Source organism: Melozone crissalis, unplaced genomic scaffold, assembly GCF_028551555.1.
Source record: "Melozone crissalis strain CALT ecotype California unplaced genomic scaffold, PUWL_Pcris_2 ptg000038l_1, whole genome shotgun sequence".
NCBI lineage: Eukaryota > Metazoa > Chordata > Aves > Passeriformes > Passerellidae > Melozone > Melozone crissalis.
The window spans coordinates 3,210,894-3,228,247 of record NW_026535816.1 but is presented as its reverse complement, the minus strand read 5'-3'; the positions used below and the strand labels follow the sequence as shown (position 1 = coordinate 3,228,247).

Below are 17,354 nucleotides of genomic sequence, written 5' to 3'. Positions count from 1 at the left end.
GCTCCTAAGAACAAAAAAAATCAAATTATTTCCTTCAGGGCCAAAATGCATTCCACACCTCAAAACAAAAAAAATTTTTTAAAAGTTCCATGTGAACCTTTCCCATTTCAGCCGTTTGTAAAGGCCTAGTTACAAACTGTTTTTGACAGGAACCCTAAACATGCACCCAGAAATATTGCAAAAGGTAATTCATGCTTTGCAGAAGATGAAGAAATGCTAACCTAGAACACCTTTTCTGACCAAGAGTGAATCGGATGATTTTGCTTTGAGATGAGTCCCTGGGAGATGCACTGTGACAGGAAAGAAAAAGCGGAAGAGAACAGTGAACAAAGAAACTTTTTGGTATTTTTTTTTTAAAGCCACTGAACTTTGTAACTGGTTTTAGGGAAAATATGGGTTTTTTATGAATTTCACAAGAATATAAAGCTTCTTGCCCAAGTATGACTTCAGGTCAAAACCACTACAGTCTGAAATTAATTTTTACAGAGTAATGAACATGCAAATCTGTATGCAACCCCCAACCCTATTCCTCTTCCTTCTCACTCCTTTATTAGATATATTTTCTGTAGAATCTGAGCAATTTGACTTTAGTACATATTAAGAAAACATTACATTGAAGATCTTCAGGATATACATATTTTCAAGTATTTGAAACCCAGCCCAATGTACACAATGGACTGAAAACAGCAAAACAGGGTTCAGCATCTCTGCATGTTTGACAGAAAACTTGCAGAAATCTCTTCAAACACATCTTTATTTTATGGTAATTACTTCCTTTTTATACATGCTGCAGGAACACTATGTTTTTCAACTACACAAAACTATTGTTTACACCCAAATGAGCATTATTTGTGATGGAAGACATAAAAGCCAAACCCAAATAACCTCTGAGTGCTCCCACTTGGAAGGCTTCAGTAAAACTGTTTATATCCCTAGTGAGGCAGCACTTCAGCCAGCATCCACCTCAAGGTGTGTTAGCACAAGCAGGCCTCAATGTGAGATTTGTAAGAACAAGAAGCCTTGATACTTTAGTAATTGTGCAAATATGATTTCTGCTTTTAGTTCTCCTTCTTATCCCCTCCCTGTTTCAGCAGTGCAAGGGTCAGAGCAGCAGAAGGCTGCGCATGCATTTACTGTGGCACTGCCTCAGAACATTGTTTTTATTCCAACCTGGGCAGAGCACTGCTAGTATTAAAGACATTCAAGGAACAAAACCCCTTTCTATTCCTCTGTACTCTGATCTAGGAGTGCCAACAAACACCAGTGATGGAAGTTATTTTTCATGTAAAGCCAGCAGCATATTATTTTTGACCAGAAAGTCTAGATTTGATTTTGATTGCCACCAGGCGTTATGAGCTCTATTTCCTTTAGCACTGCCAGAGCAACCCTTCCCCACAGTGGAAGGTGACCCTTCCATTTCTCAGTGAGGACTGAAACTCTTGTCATCTGAGATCTGAGGTTGGTTTTCATATGCCTAAAATGTATGTTTTCTAAGGGAAACAATGTGCATGCTTTGTGAGTACAAAGAAGCAAAAGGAATAGTGAGAAAAACATCCTTTTACAATCCTGTGGTTGCTTGGACCAGCAGGGATGTCCCACCCATTGGGCTGCAGATCTCTAGCACTGAGAACATATTTAAACACACGTGTTTTGATTTCCAAAGGCTTGAAGTCAATTGCTACCCAGCACTCCACTCCCAACACACTTTATTCTAGAGCAGAACTAAAGAAAGGAGCTTCTTTGGCTTTTTAAGACCTGCAAGAAGAAGCAAAAAAAAAAAAGGAGATAAATAATGAAAAAAAAAACCCTTGAAGAAGATTTCCCCACCTGGAGTGCATTTCTGGTTGTGCTTTCAGCTGCTGCTGCCCAGCTGGCGGGGGCTGTTGGCACGGAGAGTGGGGCAGAGCTGGCACCGGCTGCTGCTGGGGCAGCCCCGGCTGGCCCTGGGCCGGGGGCCCTGCTGGCTGGGAGGGATGGAGCTGCGGCTGCTGCTGCTGCTGCTGGGGCTGCTGCTGCTGCTGCTTGTACCGGGACAGGCTGAAGAACAGGCCCAGGATGGCCTTCAGATTGCCATTCCTGATTTCTGCAAGGCAAAGGGGAGAAGGCACTCGTCAGCCACCATGGGGTTTCTCTCGGACAGCGGTGGGTCGGCCTCTGCACCCCCAGAGTGCTGTCTGAGCTGAGCTCCTCTGGGATACCCTCCAGGATAAGTTTCTGCACATCTAATTGGCATTACAGTTGATTGCCAGTGAGCACCAAGGACAAATAAATAACTAATCTCTCCCCTGCGGTGACTGAGCAATATCTCACATTTCCACTGTGTTAAATGCCAGTGTGCTTAAAAAGCAAGTTCCTTTAAATCTTTCCTTTAAACTAACAGAACCCAAAACAGAGGCCCCACAACAACAATTGTATTAAGGGCAGCATGCTGTAAATGATTTCTCAGTCCTAAACTTGCACAAGGAAACTACTCCATTCTCACACTGGCATCACATCTCAGTATTTTGATATTTCTGGAATATCAAAATAATCGTTTCCACTAAGAAAATTTGATGCAAGTTTTGCACTAGAAAATGTAGTTATTGGCTGACATAGCTGTATTCAAACATAATTACCAGCTTTGATACTGTCACAAGCTGATAAGGGATGGGCACCCAATTTACCTAAAGATAGCCAGGCAGTCAAGGTATAAACTTTTCAATTCCTGAATGCCATCCTGCTCTTCTATGCAATATGAAATGCAAAAATGTAAAAGCAAACAGAAATACAACGATGAAGAGGTGTATCAGACCACACACTTAACCACTGTACCATAATTAATACTCCAGAGGGCAAATTCTTCCTTGCGGACAACCTTAATGTGCTGTGACTTAATTATTTAGCATGTTTAATTTCCTAAATTGAAAAAGTGAATTTAAAAAGCTACAATCAAACAGCTGAACTTGTGCCTGTGTTGTACAGATCACCTGAACTAAAAGCTGACTGTTGCCCTGTGAGACAGTAAGAAGAAAAGGATATGTGTAAGGCAGTGGCCAAGCACAAAGGCAAGAAGCATAATTTTCATTTGTTTCCAGTTCTGGCTGAAAGGCTGCTCTGAGTTTGTGATGGGCCCCACTCCATCCCTTACTCCCTCTCCCAGCCACATTTCTGCTCACTTTGCTCGTCTTTGCTGTATAAACAAGCTTCTGCTCCTAATCCTAAGCACTTCACCCAGCAGATCTGAGGCTCAAGGTTTAAAACTGTTCTTTACCCGTTCTTTACCAGCTCCCAGCTTTGGTCTCCTTGTCTTCCTGCACCTCAGTCTACTTTCCCTTCCCACCACTAATATAATGTACTTTCTTTCTGAAATTTGTCTCAACCCCGCCCATGACTTCAGAGAATATTAGTCCTTCTCTAAGTGGCCCTGACCCAGGATATTCCTTTCCTCTCACACTTCCTGACTCAGTTTCCCCAGCCATTCTTCCTTCCCTGCAGCCTGGTCCCTCCATCAGTGCTGTCTCCCACCAGTGACCCCCAATCCCTTGTTTAAAGGATCATCATTCCCAGGGCCCTCCAGCAGCCATTTCCAGCCTTCCTTTGTTTTCTTGGCTAATTTTGGTCTCCTCCTGAACAGTGGGGTCCCGATTAGTCCTGCTGTTCCCCCTTTTCCCAGCCCACTCCTGCTGCCATGCACAAACCCAGCCTCCTCTCCCTGCACCAGGCAGGTTCCTTCTCTGATCTGCAGGTTCTCTTCAATAATCTCTGTTTAGCTTAGGAGGACAGGGGTGGAAGTAAAACAGACACAAAATGCAGCAGAACACAGTAAAAAGGATTTCCTTATCTCCAGCAAAGAACTCGAATTATCCGTGGGAGCTGTAGGGAAAGCAGCATCCAATCACAGGTTGAAGCATAACTAAACAGATCGAGAGGCACTGGGAAGCCCAACTGCACAAATACAGGTCAGATATAAAAGAAATTACCATGGACCTGCTTGTTTAAATTTAGCTATATGCAACTAGAAATTGATTTCTATGTGAAGTGAAAGGCAACTACAACAATAACCCACCTACAACGTGTTGCTGCCTGTTGTCTGCTGCATTTATCAGAAAGGCAACCTGCTTTTGACCAAATAATCAAAAGAAGAACACTTTTAATGACTTAAAGCAGTCTCTTCCCCTCTGGACTTGAAAAAAAAAACATTTTAAATCAGACTTTCAGTGGTACCTGTTTCTTTTATTTTAAAAACTGAGGTAATCCTGGCAGTTCTACCTCACATTTCGTACAAAAGGAGTATTTCGAAGACTACTTCAGCCTCACTGCACTCTGCACATCAGCAGAGTCTCAAATGCTTCCTGCTTCAAGTCCTCTCCAGTCCATGGGCAGCTCCAGTATCATATTGGCTTAGATAAGGACAAGGATGTCACCCAGCCATTCTAAATGTGGAGCCAAAAATTACTGTCCTGGATACTGGAAACAAACACTCCAGACACTTGAAACCGGAATTTGGTTTTCAAAGGAAGCCCCCAAATCCACTCTTCAGAGATTTCCATCCTGGGATATCCCTGCTGCTGCTTGTTTGCCCTACATCCCTGCTCTAGGATGTGTTCGGCTGATCCTTATCCAGCTCATCTGTCACCCAAAAGATGTGCAGCTGCTTATGTGTGATATCAGTCTGAGTTTCTAATGCACATTTATGTTCTCCAATACCTTCAATATCTTGAGAGCAATGAGATATTGTGTGAAGGAGAGCAAGCTTCTCTGGGCAGTTGCAATTCCAGGAGTCTAACACAGCTCTAAGGGCAGGGGTATAGCAACACAGTTCAAAGAATGAACAATAAAAATTTCCAGCAAGAAGTGAAATGAGATCTCCAGCCCTCAATAGTTTTCTTCAGCAACCAGAAATGGAGATTTATATTTTTAAGAATCTTTGATAAGGGGATGCCTTTTTGCCTTCACGTTTCTGGGAAGGGGAGCCTCTAGCACAGCATGGCTAGCATCAACATCACCAGTGACTGCAGATCCTCAGCATCTCCACTGCATAAATCCATCAAAACAGACTCTGTGTCAGTGGCACACACATATCAAAGCAGGATTTTTCAACACTAGAAGGATATACACGTGCAGCCCCAAATTATTTCAACATTTAGGAGTCATCCAAATTCCAGTTTTGAGTCATTAACTTCCCTCCACACTGAAGCTGCACTGTTGAAAAATACGTGCTCTTAACAAACCCAGGGGACTTCAGTGATTATTCCCATTTGGAAGCAATCACAACCTTTTCCTTCCTCCTGGATGAGGATCTGCCAGTGAAGTAAATAAAGTTATTTGCAGTTGACCTAGCAGGTATTGGCAACTTGCACAGAAACACTGGCTTGTTTGGTAACAACATTCCTCATTTCAAATGGTTCTGTGTTCCTCAACACAGTGCTGGAGCAACTAGAAAGAGAAATTCACTTCACTGCTGCACTCAAGTCTTTTACCTTATTTTATAAAAATATATTCGTTCCCTCCCCTTCTCTAGTTGTCACTTTCTTTCTCCAATGTTAGTGGTGAAGCCAGTAAATTTATGTGCTGGCAGCAAACATTACTGGTCCCTTGTCAGCTTCCATGAGATTTAATACACCAATTCCTAGACAGTGTACCAGCAAGGCAGAAATCCCGCATCAGGGAAGCCATGGGATAAGGTGTGTGCTGCTGGGCCTGCCCCGTGCCCTGGCAGGAGAGCATGGGCATTGATCACGCTGTGGGCAGCACCACGCTGCCAGCTCTGTACACCCAGGCACTCTTCTCATCACTCACCTGCCATTCCACTTGGATTTTACCTTCTAGTGAGACAGGTAAATAATGTGAATGTATTTTTACAATATTTCCATGCTAAGGTCAAAATTGGCCTTTACAACTGACTCAGCTGCATTTTCTTTTTACTCATTTCCTGGCAAACAAATTTTCTGCTGTTTGAAGTTTTAGCTCATGCTTTCTTTTCTTGACATGAGAATCCTTCTGATTATAACCAAGCAACTGAGGCGTGCAATGCTGGCAGCACTCAGGTAGCCCACAGTAAAGCCTCTCTTTGTAGGAAAATTTTTGTTATTGCTGTTCTAATGCAGCCCAAGAATACACCCAACATTCAGCCTCCTCTTCTGCTAGCTGTGGTGCACTCAGGTTAGAACACTAAATGTCTGCTATTTTGGTGCAGCCTCCTCCTCCAAACTAAGTTTGTGAAGAGACTCAGTCATCAAATGTAACTTTGAAGTGTCACCTGATGCCACACGTTCAACTATGTGTTCTGCAAAGCGCTGATGGAGATGTCATATCATACATTCAGCTACTGAACCCAACTGCTTTCCCAGCATATTTAAATGAAAATACAAGTGAAAGCTGGTGCTGATGATGACAGAAATCTGTTTGATCTCTTAATAAGATAATAGCTAAACAGCTTCTGAGCCAACAGGTACCACACATCGTGCCATAAAGGAACAGAGTTAACCTAGTTTGGTTTCAGAAAATTCTGAGGCGCTTCAAAAGCAGAGTGATTAATTAGAGGTCGAAATGTCTTTTGTTTTGTTTTGACTCAAAACATTTGGATTTGATTGTTTTGTGCACTTGGAAACAGGAAGCAGGATGGTTGTTCAGGTAAAAGAATAATTGAAGAATAAGGAAATAAATTTTTTCTCTGAAAAGACAAACAACTGACAGCAGTTCACTTATATCTGTAAAATACATACTGATCAATGTGCAAATTATTGAACTGAGATAAGAAATTCCTGGTTTTCAACAGAAAGTAGTGAAGAAGTGACTGAACTCTAATTTGGTCTCGATTACTTTTACAAGTAAGCTGTGTAGAAATTAGATACATATTTTATCTACCTTTCAAACTGAGATGGGGAAAAAAGAAATAAAGATTGTCAGAAGTTTAAATTGACCTTATTAATCTTCCATTACACTCCATGTTCTAGTTGCAATCACAGGTAGCAATTCAGGTTCCTCATTTACCATGGAATCCTAACCAACCAATGGACTCACCTTCTGCTGACAGCCCCTGGATGTTTATCCCCTTAGCAGCCAGGAAACTCAGGCACGCATCTATGTTCTCAATCTGTTCAAGAGCAAACAAAACAAACAGGAAAAAAGGAGACACAAAAAGAAAAAGCATTGTAAGAATTATTTACTCCCATCCACCGCCACCCTTGAGTGCGCTCAGTCTTTGCATCCCATAAAAAAGTCCCTTTGCTCGTGATGTGGAAACCATAGTATGAAACTCTCTCAGTTACTGAGGCCCTAAATGGATTATTGCATTGATTATAAACTGGCTGTTCCACGGCTCAGGGCTTTCTGTTATTTGCATCTGCATGAAGCAGGTTAGCTCCAGCCCCAGTTTCTTACTGGAGGGTCAAGGACGCTCCGCGCCAGGATTCGTAACCTACAACAAGCGCAACAAACACGAAACCGAAAATAAACACGGAGGCCGTTTGTTGGAGGAGGCAGACTGCCACTTGCTCTGAAGCTGACAGCTGGCAGAAGCTTCCAGCCCCAGCAGGAGCTGAACACAAGAGCTGTAACTGGAAACTGGAATGCAGAGCATTCCCTGTGGCATTCCCCGCAAGGCAGGAGCGCCAGGCCATTCCTGAGGGCACCTCCTGCCCCTCACACAGGTGGACAATGGGCAGAGCCTTCATGGGACAAGTCAGCTTTCACCAGGGAGGGACTCGTGCACAACAGCTCTGCCTGCCAGGTGCTTTACACAGCCCTTGCTACACACAGACTGCACTCAAACCTACCTAAGAAAGTGAACTCCAGAGGGGCTGAACAAGTCAGGAATGTTTTCCACTCCATCTCAACATTACAGTAACAATCTTGGAGCAGCCTCACACCTGATTTCCCACCAAGCTCCCACGGAAGCTCTGCTGCCATAACCAGGAGATGCAGGGAGATGCCAGCCCCCAGCCCAGCCCAAAGCACTTCCATGCACACGCCTGAGCTTGGACACCTCGAGGGGCTGCAAGGAGCATTTGAGGAAATACCATGTTTCGTGTGCAGTTACACCAAAAACTCCTGGATTATACTGTTGAGCAATTCTTTTATTTAACCATGGTAATCAGCAAGTGATGAAATAGAGTCTTTGTGTTTGAACATCTCTCAGACATTAATTTATTAATTCCTTTAAACATTGCAACCAAACACTGCATTCACCATATGGATAAGGAAGGAGACAGACACCAAGCCCTACACTTGGTCTCACATAACTACCTTTATTCTGTGGAGCACAGAGACATCAAAAGGAAACATGAAAAATCCAGCTGCCCTAGCAGCTCCTGCCTGCCCTCAAAAAAATTACACAGCTGAGGGCCAAGGCAACAGTCTAGAACTTGAGCTCCCAGCATTGACCTGAGCTCCTTGTCCTTCTCAAAGTAATAAAAAAGGACCACGGAAGCTGCCAGGAAACCTCCCACATGGACTTCTCTCAGGGCACATTAATTTATTGTCTTTAACTATAACAATAAAAACATTTTCTCCTATCAGGGGTAGAGGTTAAGTTATTGGCATTGCTGAACTGTGATTTCAACAATTAGAAACACTTTTATCAACCTCATTATACTTTGAGATTTAATATAAAGTACACAAAGTATATGGCACACTTTGAGTAAATCATACACTCCAAAAGCCAGAGAGGGACCAAAGAACACATTTCCTGTACTGCTCAGACCTTAAGGCTTGGAGCAGGGTGCAGTTCAAAGGTTCATTTATCCACAGTTCAGTATGATCCAACAGCCAATTGACCCATTTCCTTCTTCAGTACTCAACAAACCTTTCAAGTTTCCAACACGGCTCTTTTATTGAGGTGATCGGCGACTTGGCTGGAAAACCAAAGTTCACCTTTTCAAGAATAAACACCACATAAAAGGATCAATCCATTCCTACTACTTGCACTTAACAAGCTGCATCATTCCAAGAACACTTCCAGACTTCCACAGCTGTGGTAGATGCCTCCTCTCCAAACCAGCAGGTTAGTGACTTAAGACAAGCAATATCTCACCCTCACTCCAGATCTGCAGCAGCTCTCTCAGGCCTGCTCTGCCTGCTTCTCTTCCCAGTCCCCTCACCTTTGATAAATTCTCTTTTAGGACAGAGTGAGCACAAGATTAGGATTCACATCTGGGCAGTGAGTTCCTCATCCATGTCCTCATTCTTGGTGCTATACAGCAATCTTTGGTGATGTCCTAATCTCATCATATTCAGATTCAGGGAGTCCCCTTTAAAACAATTCTATTTCTCCTGTGGCACAACCCCCCAGTTTTTCTGAGCATTGTGGCCACTGAATTTAGGTAAATCACTCCCATCCTCAGACTGATGGATGGCTCTCCATCACAGGCCTGTATCTGAACCACAGGCTGAGCAACCTGGAACCTCACTGCCATACAAAAGGTCAGATGGATGCCTTGCCACACCAATTCCTGGCTAAAAGCTGTGAGGAACAGGGGCTAAAAGCTGTGAGGAACAGGGGCTCTTGGTGCCCTGCTGGCATGGAAAACACCCTAATCTCATCAGGCATGACAAAACAAAGTGGGAGTAACAGCGATGTGCAAAGCTACACCCTTCATATTCAGAAAATAAAGAACTAGGAGAAGATCCTGTGGGGATGTACAGCAACGCACACGTGAGAAATTCACTAAAAGAATAAAACTAAAAGATATAAATAAAAATATATAAAAACCTGAAAGATATAATGACTGTCTAAGGTTTACACAGTGTCTGTGATATTAACAACATTACATGGCAGCATGGCAGGAATGAGAGGAATTGGTTGATTTTGAAGGAAAAATAGAGCTCGAAAAGGAAAACAGAAGAAAAGGAGAAAAATCCAGGAACGAAGTGGAACACTGAATGCAGGACTGTGGCTGAAATTATCAAAATTTACTGCTGGTAAGAATTCAAGGTCCTTCCCACCCAACAATGGCTGAGTCAAGAACCCTGACTTGGCTGAATCAGTCTAATGCATCAGACGTCCTGTTGCTGTTTGAAGAGATTACTTCCCAGTAATGCTACATGTCATGAATTTCACTCATAAAAGCTCCAAGGAAGAATTCCTGCCCTGGCCTCTGCTGTATTAACTACTAATAATTCAAAAATATTGTTTTATGGAGAAACATGACCCCAGTGCAGACAGGGCTGGAGACAAGCAAGCCATGATAATTAGACCATTTAGATGTGCGTAGGATAGAAGTGAAGTGTCTGGATAGATCTCAGGTAGATGGTAGTAAAAAATCCTTCCCTGTGAGGGTGGTGAGGCCCTGGCACAGACCTGTGGCTGCTCCACCCCTGGAATTGTTCAGGCTGGACAGGGCTTGGAGCACCTGGGACAGCGAAAGGTGTCCCTGCCCATGGCAGGGGACTGGAACAAGAGGGTCTTTAAACCCAAACCATTCTATGATTGTAAGAAAAACCCCAGTGACTCTGCATCCTGGTGACTCCCAACACAAAGTACAGTTGCCTGCCTGTAACCACAGCATTCAGCAGCAAATCATCACCCAGAATCTACAGGCCCCTTTTCTGCCAAGTCCATATTGCTCAAACCCTTTAAGCAGATGTGAAACGACCAGATTTGCCAAAGGGGAGTGGATATTTTCTGTTGCACTGTGAGCTACAATTGTTTTTTTTGGCCGACAATTCTGATTTCTCATTTGCTTTGTCAGCAACGTTTAACACAGCAGAAGCAAAGCAGGAAAGATGGCAGCTGGATGCTCTCAATCCCTGCCTACCCAAAACAGGGGAAAGCTGTGCAAAAGAAGGAAAACCAAGCACAGCCACCCACACTGATTATCCCACTCAGAAATATTACTGGGGTATCCCAAACTAAGCCTTATTAAACCTCCCAGACAAAATATTCAAATTAACTTGCAATTTTAGATCATCACATTTAAACTATTTCAGGAGTAATCTACTATCAACATGTGCTATCAGTCCCACATTCTTTTATGACGGGTATTCATTCTGAAATGTCCCTAAATGCCAACCAAGGACAGTAGAGCCCACAGCAGAGGGGCTGGCAGCCTCTGGGGCTTCTCCTCCTGCTTCCTTTTAATTAGGAGATTGTGAGGAAAACAAACAGCAACAAGGCTGTGAAATTCAATTTCTGCTCAGACATAACGTACCAAGTACCACCATTCTCATATTCAGAGAAGGAAAAGCCACCTGAAAACTCCCTCTTGACATGAATAACCTGACAAGGTGGGAGCAGGAGGCATTGTGGCCGAGTGCTGCACATGGAGAACTGCCCAGGACCGGATGATCACACCAGGCCTGGTGCAGCAATTGCAATTTCTATTCTTGCCAGTGCTGGAGAGGAAACATGCCCTGGCCTGTATGAGCAGAACAGGATATGCCAGAAACAAATTTTAAAAAAAACCCCAAACCAAAATATCCCCATCCTGCAGCCTATAAATGGAGAGCCACAGGTGGGCCCTGACGTGTGGAACACTGAATATCTCAGACAAAATCTGAGTATGGACAGAGCCCCAGCCAAAGCTGTCTGTCCAACACACAAGCTGAAGGATAACTAGAGCTGCCCCTGGCACAGACACGGGTGTTTTTCTAAACAAAAAACAGAATTAAACTCGTTGTAGGCTCCTTCACTTGCAAACCAGGGGAGGTTTCTCATATTGTGATGCAAGACCTCTGCTCTCAACTTTTACAGTGATAAATGGGGAGTTTTGATGAGCTTATCCAGAAAACTCACTTCTAATACTGAAACCAGTGCTTATGCAGCCTGTGGCTCAAATTTATGTGTAGTATATTAATTTTCAAAAGAAAAAAGAATGAATTCACATGGAAGTTTTTAAGGCCTCACAAACCTTTATGCAATATTCCAGCTGACTTCACATACAGTGCAGAAACAAGGAAATAGCCTAAGAAACACAAGCTGTTCCTTAGGACAAAATTTATTCCTTGTCTGTACTTTTGAATAAGGCGTTTGCCCTCATATTTTATATCCAAAAGTTTAGAAAGAGCCTTAAAATCTTAAGTCATTACACTGACAATTCTTAGAATCCTGGAGTTTTGGGGGAGGAAGGGCTCTCCATTGCAATAACATCTCATTTCCTCTATTTCCTAAATATAATTACATATAAAAAAACACCAAAGCAGAATTGCAAATTCCATTTGTCCCAGAAGGATAGAAATACTAACTCTTATTGCTCTGTTTAAAATAAATCTTCATTAGCAGTTATCCCATTCAAAATGTATCTTTTTAAAAAGAAAATAATACATCGCTCCCAGCATTCATCTGCTGCTCCTGACTACTTGGATAAAAATGTCTCCCAAAATTAAGTTTCAGGATTTTGACAGAACTTGGTGGGCACCTTAAAAATAATATAAAAATAAATATAAATATAAATATAAAAATAAATATAAGATAAAATAAAATAAAATAAAATAAAATAAAATGGTAAATGAAGCTAGTCTGTATTCTGAAGCCAGGTTGTGGCAGATATACCCACAGGAAAAAAAGTCTGCTCAAATATACATGAAGAGTTGAGTGTTCTTTTAAAACTGCCATACTTTGGGTTTTTAAAGACGAGGAGAGTTTGGGCATTAATCTAAGGCTGGAGAACCAGCTTAACCCTCATCTCATGCATCCTCTTCTCTTTGACCCTGGTAAAACCTTTGCTATCCTGCGTTGGCAGCTCTTCCTGCAGAAATAATGGGACAAATACTCAACATTCCCTCCCAACATGCCCAGTGTGAACAGAAATGAGGGCAGCAAACCCCACAGAGCTTCACACTGGCCAAATTCCTGATGACAACAAAGGGCATCCAAGGGGCACGGGGTGCTGTGGGTGGATTCAGGCCATCCAGGGCGACCCCTGGTTTGCCAAAGCAGATCTGCTCAGGGACAGACACATGGAGGGTGCCAGAAATGCTTCTGATTCACTCAGCTTTCTTTCAGGTTTGTTTTTTCAGGTTTTTTATTTAAAACTGACATTTTCCCATAGGGAAAAACAAAAGTAAAGAGCATTTTCTTCGAAAAATATTCCTGGAAAGGTTATTTTTTGATTAGCTCTTCAGAATCAGACCTTTGAAAAGTTAAAGTGGATAATTTGTGAATTTGGGTTTGTGAGATGTTCTAAATTATGATCAAGCAACAACTTTGCAAAACAAGTATCAACAAAGAATCCTGCCTCTGGAGAATCATCAATTCAGGATACAGATGAAACTCTCTTGACAGTATTTTAGCACATACCACAATAACTGTATTTCCTGGCACTGAATCTCTGTCCCTGTGTACTGAGAAGAGGAAGAGCTGGGGAGAAGCCATGGCTGTGCTCAAGAAGCCCATCATTAGGACAGCAGTGACTCCCATGGATGCATTACTCCCACCTTCCTGGCTGCCCAGGGAAGACCCTTTCCCAGTATAAGTTATGTTCTGTGCAACTGGGAAAGGGGGAACGGCCTTAAACTGGGAGAGAGCAGGTTTGTGTCAGACACTAGGAAGGAATCCTTCCCTGTGAGGGTGCTGAGGCACAGATTGCCCAGAGCAGCTGCGGCTGCCCCTGCATCCCTGGCAGTGCCCAGGCCAGGCTGGACAGGGCTGGGAGCACCTGGGACAGTGGGAGGTGTCCCTGCCATGGCAGGGGTGGCACTGGATGGGCTGGGAGCACCTGGGACAGGGGGAGGTGTCCCTGCCATGGCAGGGGTGGCACTGGATGGGCTGGGAGCACCTGGGACGGGGGAGCTGTCCCTGCCATGGCAGGGGGTGGGAGCCAGGTGGTCGTCACAATCCCTTCAACCCAAACAATTTCATCATTCTGTGATTCAATCTAAAATGACACCAATATCTAGCAAAGGTGGACTTTTCCTAAAACATCCTTGAAATTTACACAAACCAATCTTTTTCAGAGTGCACAAATGCTCAGAAGGAAGGACTGACACCAACACCACCACTGCAGCAAGGGCAGGCTGCTCTGTCCTCAAACACCAGCTCAGATGCTGAAGGCTCTGTGGATCAGTAACTTGAACTCGCAGCAGGAACCCAGAATTTAATGAAAGTGGTTCAGAAAGCACCTGCTGCGATGCAGGCTCGGACAGCTGTTCATTCCTGAAGGGTCCCTGGGCAGGAGCTGTGGCCAGAGCCCGTTCCCAGCACTGGCATTCCCCACTGGCATTCCTGTGCCTGCAGCCCTGGGCTCCCAGCCTCACCTGTTCCCAAGGGATTTATTTGTTCCAGGCCACCAACACACATGTGCCCCCTCCTTCCTTGCACCTGCAACATCTCCTACTGAAATTCCCCTGCATAACTGCCCAGAACAAGTGCAATAATACCACTTGTGTGTGTAAAAATAGCTCTGCACAAAAACCAGAAGAACAAAATGCTCTGGATATGCACTACCATCAAGGAATAGCTAATTAAAACAACCATTATCACTCATTACACTGTATAAGCAATGGCTGCAAATGAAAGATCTGTGACAGGACACAGACACAAAAAGTTTATTTCTCTGGACTGTTGAATTCTTTGTGACAGCTATGATCTGTTTACACAGATATTCCACAGTGAAGAGCTTATCACTGCATCTCCCATAAAAGAAACACCCAGGCAGGAGAAGTAATTTCCATACAAACAATCTCAATCCTTCAGCACCAAGCTAAAGGAGAATAATAAATTAATTTTTACTTCTACCTGTCCTCAAATCAACCAAACTTTTTCTTCTTAGTTAGAAAAGGTTCTCGACCATGATTTCACAGTTTTCCCCATTTTTGCCAAGCACAATAAGAAGCTGTGTGTTTGCAAAGTATTTCATAAAAGGTACATTAATGTAATAATTTAATATCAGCAATGGTCATGGCAGAAAATTATGTTAATGGTGCTTCCAGACTTTGGTGTAGGTGTAAATATATAAGTGGAAGCTGAAGACACACCCATATACACATGTGGAATGATCCTGGCCCCTCAATCCATTTGCTGTTTCATGAATACAGGGTGGGCAGAACCATAAGTATTCAAAATGCAGTAATTCCATTTAACTGTGACGTAAATGATCAAACAGAATCTAATTCTGTCTTTATACTGAAGCTTGTACATTGCATTTTTTCAATAAAAATTACTTTGTTGCTCTTTACTGAACCTCACACTGTTTCAGAGACAGATGACGCACAAATTCTTGCATCGCTGTGAAGGGTGAAGATTTGAGAGCAGCCCACTGGGGACCACGAAGGCGATCCTTCATGAAATGAGAGTGTCAGCAGCAATGTCCCCAGAGGCACCCCACGCACCCATGCAGGGCAGGAGGCCTTATCACACTGCCTTATCACCCATCCCCACAGGCACCCAGAGCTCTGGGAGCCATCCCTTCCAGAATGAAACAAACCTCTGCCAGGTGACCCTGCCGTGCCTCACGGCAGGGAGATATTGGTGCATATTGGTGTTTCCTGAGCTGGTCCAGCTCCAATTATCCTGTGATTTCCTGTGTACGATGATGGGGGCCCGGGGGGAGCTCGTGGTTTATTTGGGCTGCAAGCTCTGCAGCACAGAAACCCCTGACCCAACCACCCCTGTCTGCCTGATTGCCATGCACAAATGGGCAGCACAGCAGCACAACAACGGCCTGGGTATCTGGGAAACACAGAGTCAGTAAAATCAATCTCATCTTGGAGAAAGAGTCACAGAAACCGAGGCTGAAAGACAGCTAAGTGCAAACACCCTGGCAGATCTCCTCTGCAGTAAATCATTCTCGTCTGCATTAAACGTGGGTTCATACATGACCAGCAGAAACCCTTCAGCTGGGTGCACCACAGGTTGGGGCCAGAGGACACCATGAGCTACCACGGCAGCATCAAACCCAATCCAATTCCCAAACATGTGCTCCTGGTGAGTTACCAGCTCCCCAGGCAAAGCGGGGGACGGCTCAGATGATGGGAAAGTTCCCTTTGACTACATTTGCTCAGCCTTGGAGTCGGATTACTTGAAAATACACGGCTATATTTAACCCCTGGGATACATTTCCAAAAATCCTGCGCTAGGAATTCACAGAGCAAAAGCATGCTTGTGCTGCCTTTGATCTTGCAGCAGGGCTGCTGCCCTGAATTAGCAGCACATGCCCCAGCAGCAGCAGAGCCCTCCTTGGCTCTGGGACTCAGGGGGGCTGGAGCAACAGATTTACCGGCAGGTTCACTGCACCTTCCTATGGCAATGCCTGGGCAGCACTGGTGCGTAAAACTGCCCCCAACTTCCAGAGCAGCAGGTTACAGCGGGTGCCTGCTCTCGAAGAGCAGAGACAGAATTGTTTTCCATGAGAAAACACGCAACAATTGGTTTTTTTTAAATACAGCAGCTACTTTTAGTTATTTGTACATAACACAGCAGCTCCCTCCCTTAGTGGATATTACACACACACACACGCTCAGGTCATGCAGATGGTTTCAGCTCATATTATTCCTCCCAACCATGAACGTGTGAGCCCAGCTATCTCCTGTAAGCATGAGCCACACCATGGCAGCACTCACACCCATTACATCAATTCATTAAAGTGCTCTTGAGAAAAAGAACACAGAAATACGGATGACACATGCCATACAAACTAGTTAGTAATGGAGATTTCAACATCTATGCTCTTTCAACAATAAAAAAAATAACGTATGGACCTGGCAGGGATCACACTGAGGAGGGGAGTGGATACCCTTCTCCAACAGTGGTGTTCAAGTCACAACCAAGGTCCTCACCATGTTGGAAAATTTCCATACAAACGGTTCCTTAGGTGTCACACACGTTACAAAACAGCTCATTATCAGAGCACAAGAAATCAGTCCAATATTCAAATAATAGTCAAATTCCCATCACTGGAAGCAAGGTTTCCTTGAAAACTAAGGTATTGTACTGAAAACATGACCTTCATCCCAACTTCCATCCAGTTGTTGGGAAGAAGTGCTGGCTCTGATGCACACTGCAGTCAGCACAAGGTCCTTTGTTTGCAGGACAAGCAGCAGTAGGAAGGCTGAGTGGTATCAGTTTACCACCACAGCTTGGTATCTGCACCAGAAGGAGATGCCTCCTGAAAATTTCCTGTCAACACGTTAAAAAAATGAACACCTCCCTTTTGCTGTTTGAGAACACACACTTACAGACACAGTGATCCTGGAAAATATGAAAGCCCAAGCCCCGGCCCACAGGCGAACCACAGTAATCTCCTGCCCTATTTATAGGAGGTGCTGTGGCGTTTGTTAAGCCTTTCTGCTGCTCCAAATTCTTGTCCTGGGTGTCCCACAGCTTCCCCAGACATGGGGAGATGAGAGTCTGGTGCATCCACCCACAGGTTCTCCAACTCTCTTCCTTTCAGCACGTTTCAACTTTGCAATATTCATACATCTATAATGTATACATATAT

At 43.9% G+C, this 17,354-nt stretch overlaps 1 protein-coding gene across 3 annotated transcripts in view; it reads right to left on the bottom strand.

Moving 5' to 3' along the window:
- The window catches only part of NAV2 (neuron navigator 2), a 369,470-nt gene that overhangs the window by 123,387 nt on the left and 228,729 nt on the right, over positions 1 to 17,354 (bottom strand). For 2 of the 3 annotated variants that reach the window (XM_054283739.1, XM_054283738.1), the window contains exons 4-5: positions 7,003 to 7,075; positions 1,828 to 2,083 (exon numbers count right to left, since the gene is read on the bottom strand). In XM_054283739.1, coding sequence (XP_054139714.1) covers positions 1,828 to 2,083; positions 7,003 to 7,075 — 329 coding nt within the window. Of the gene's footprint in view, positions 1 to 221; positions 291 to 1,827; positions 2,084 to 7,002; positions 7,076 to 17,354 lie in introns of all 3 variants that reach the window. The other variant, XM_054283737.1, reaches the window with a different exon arrangement.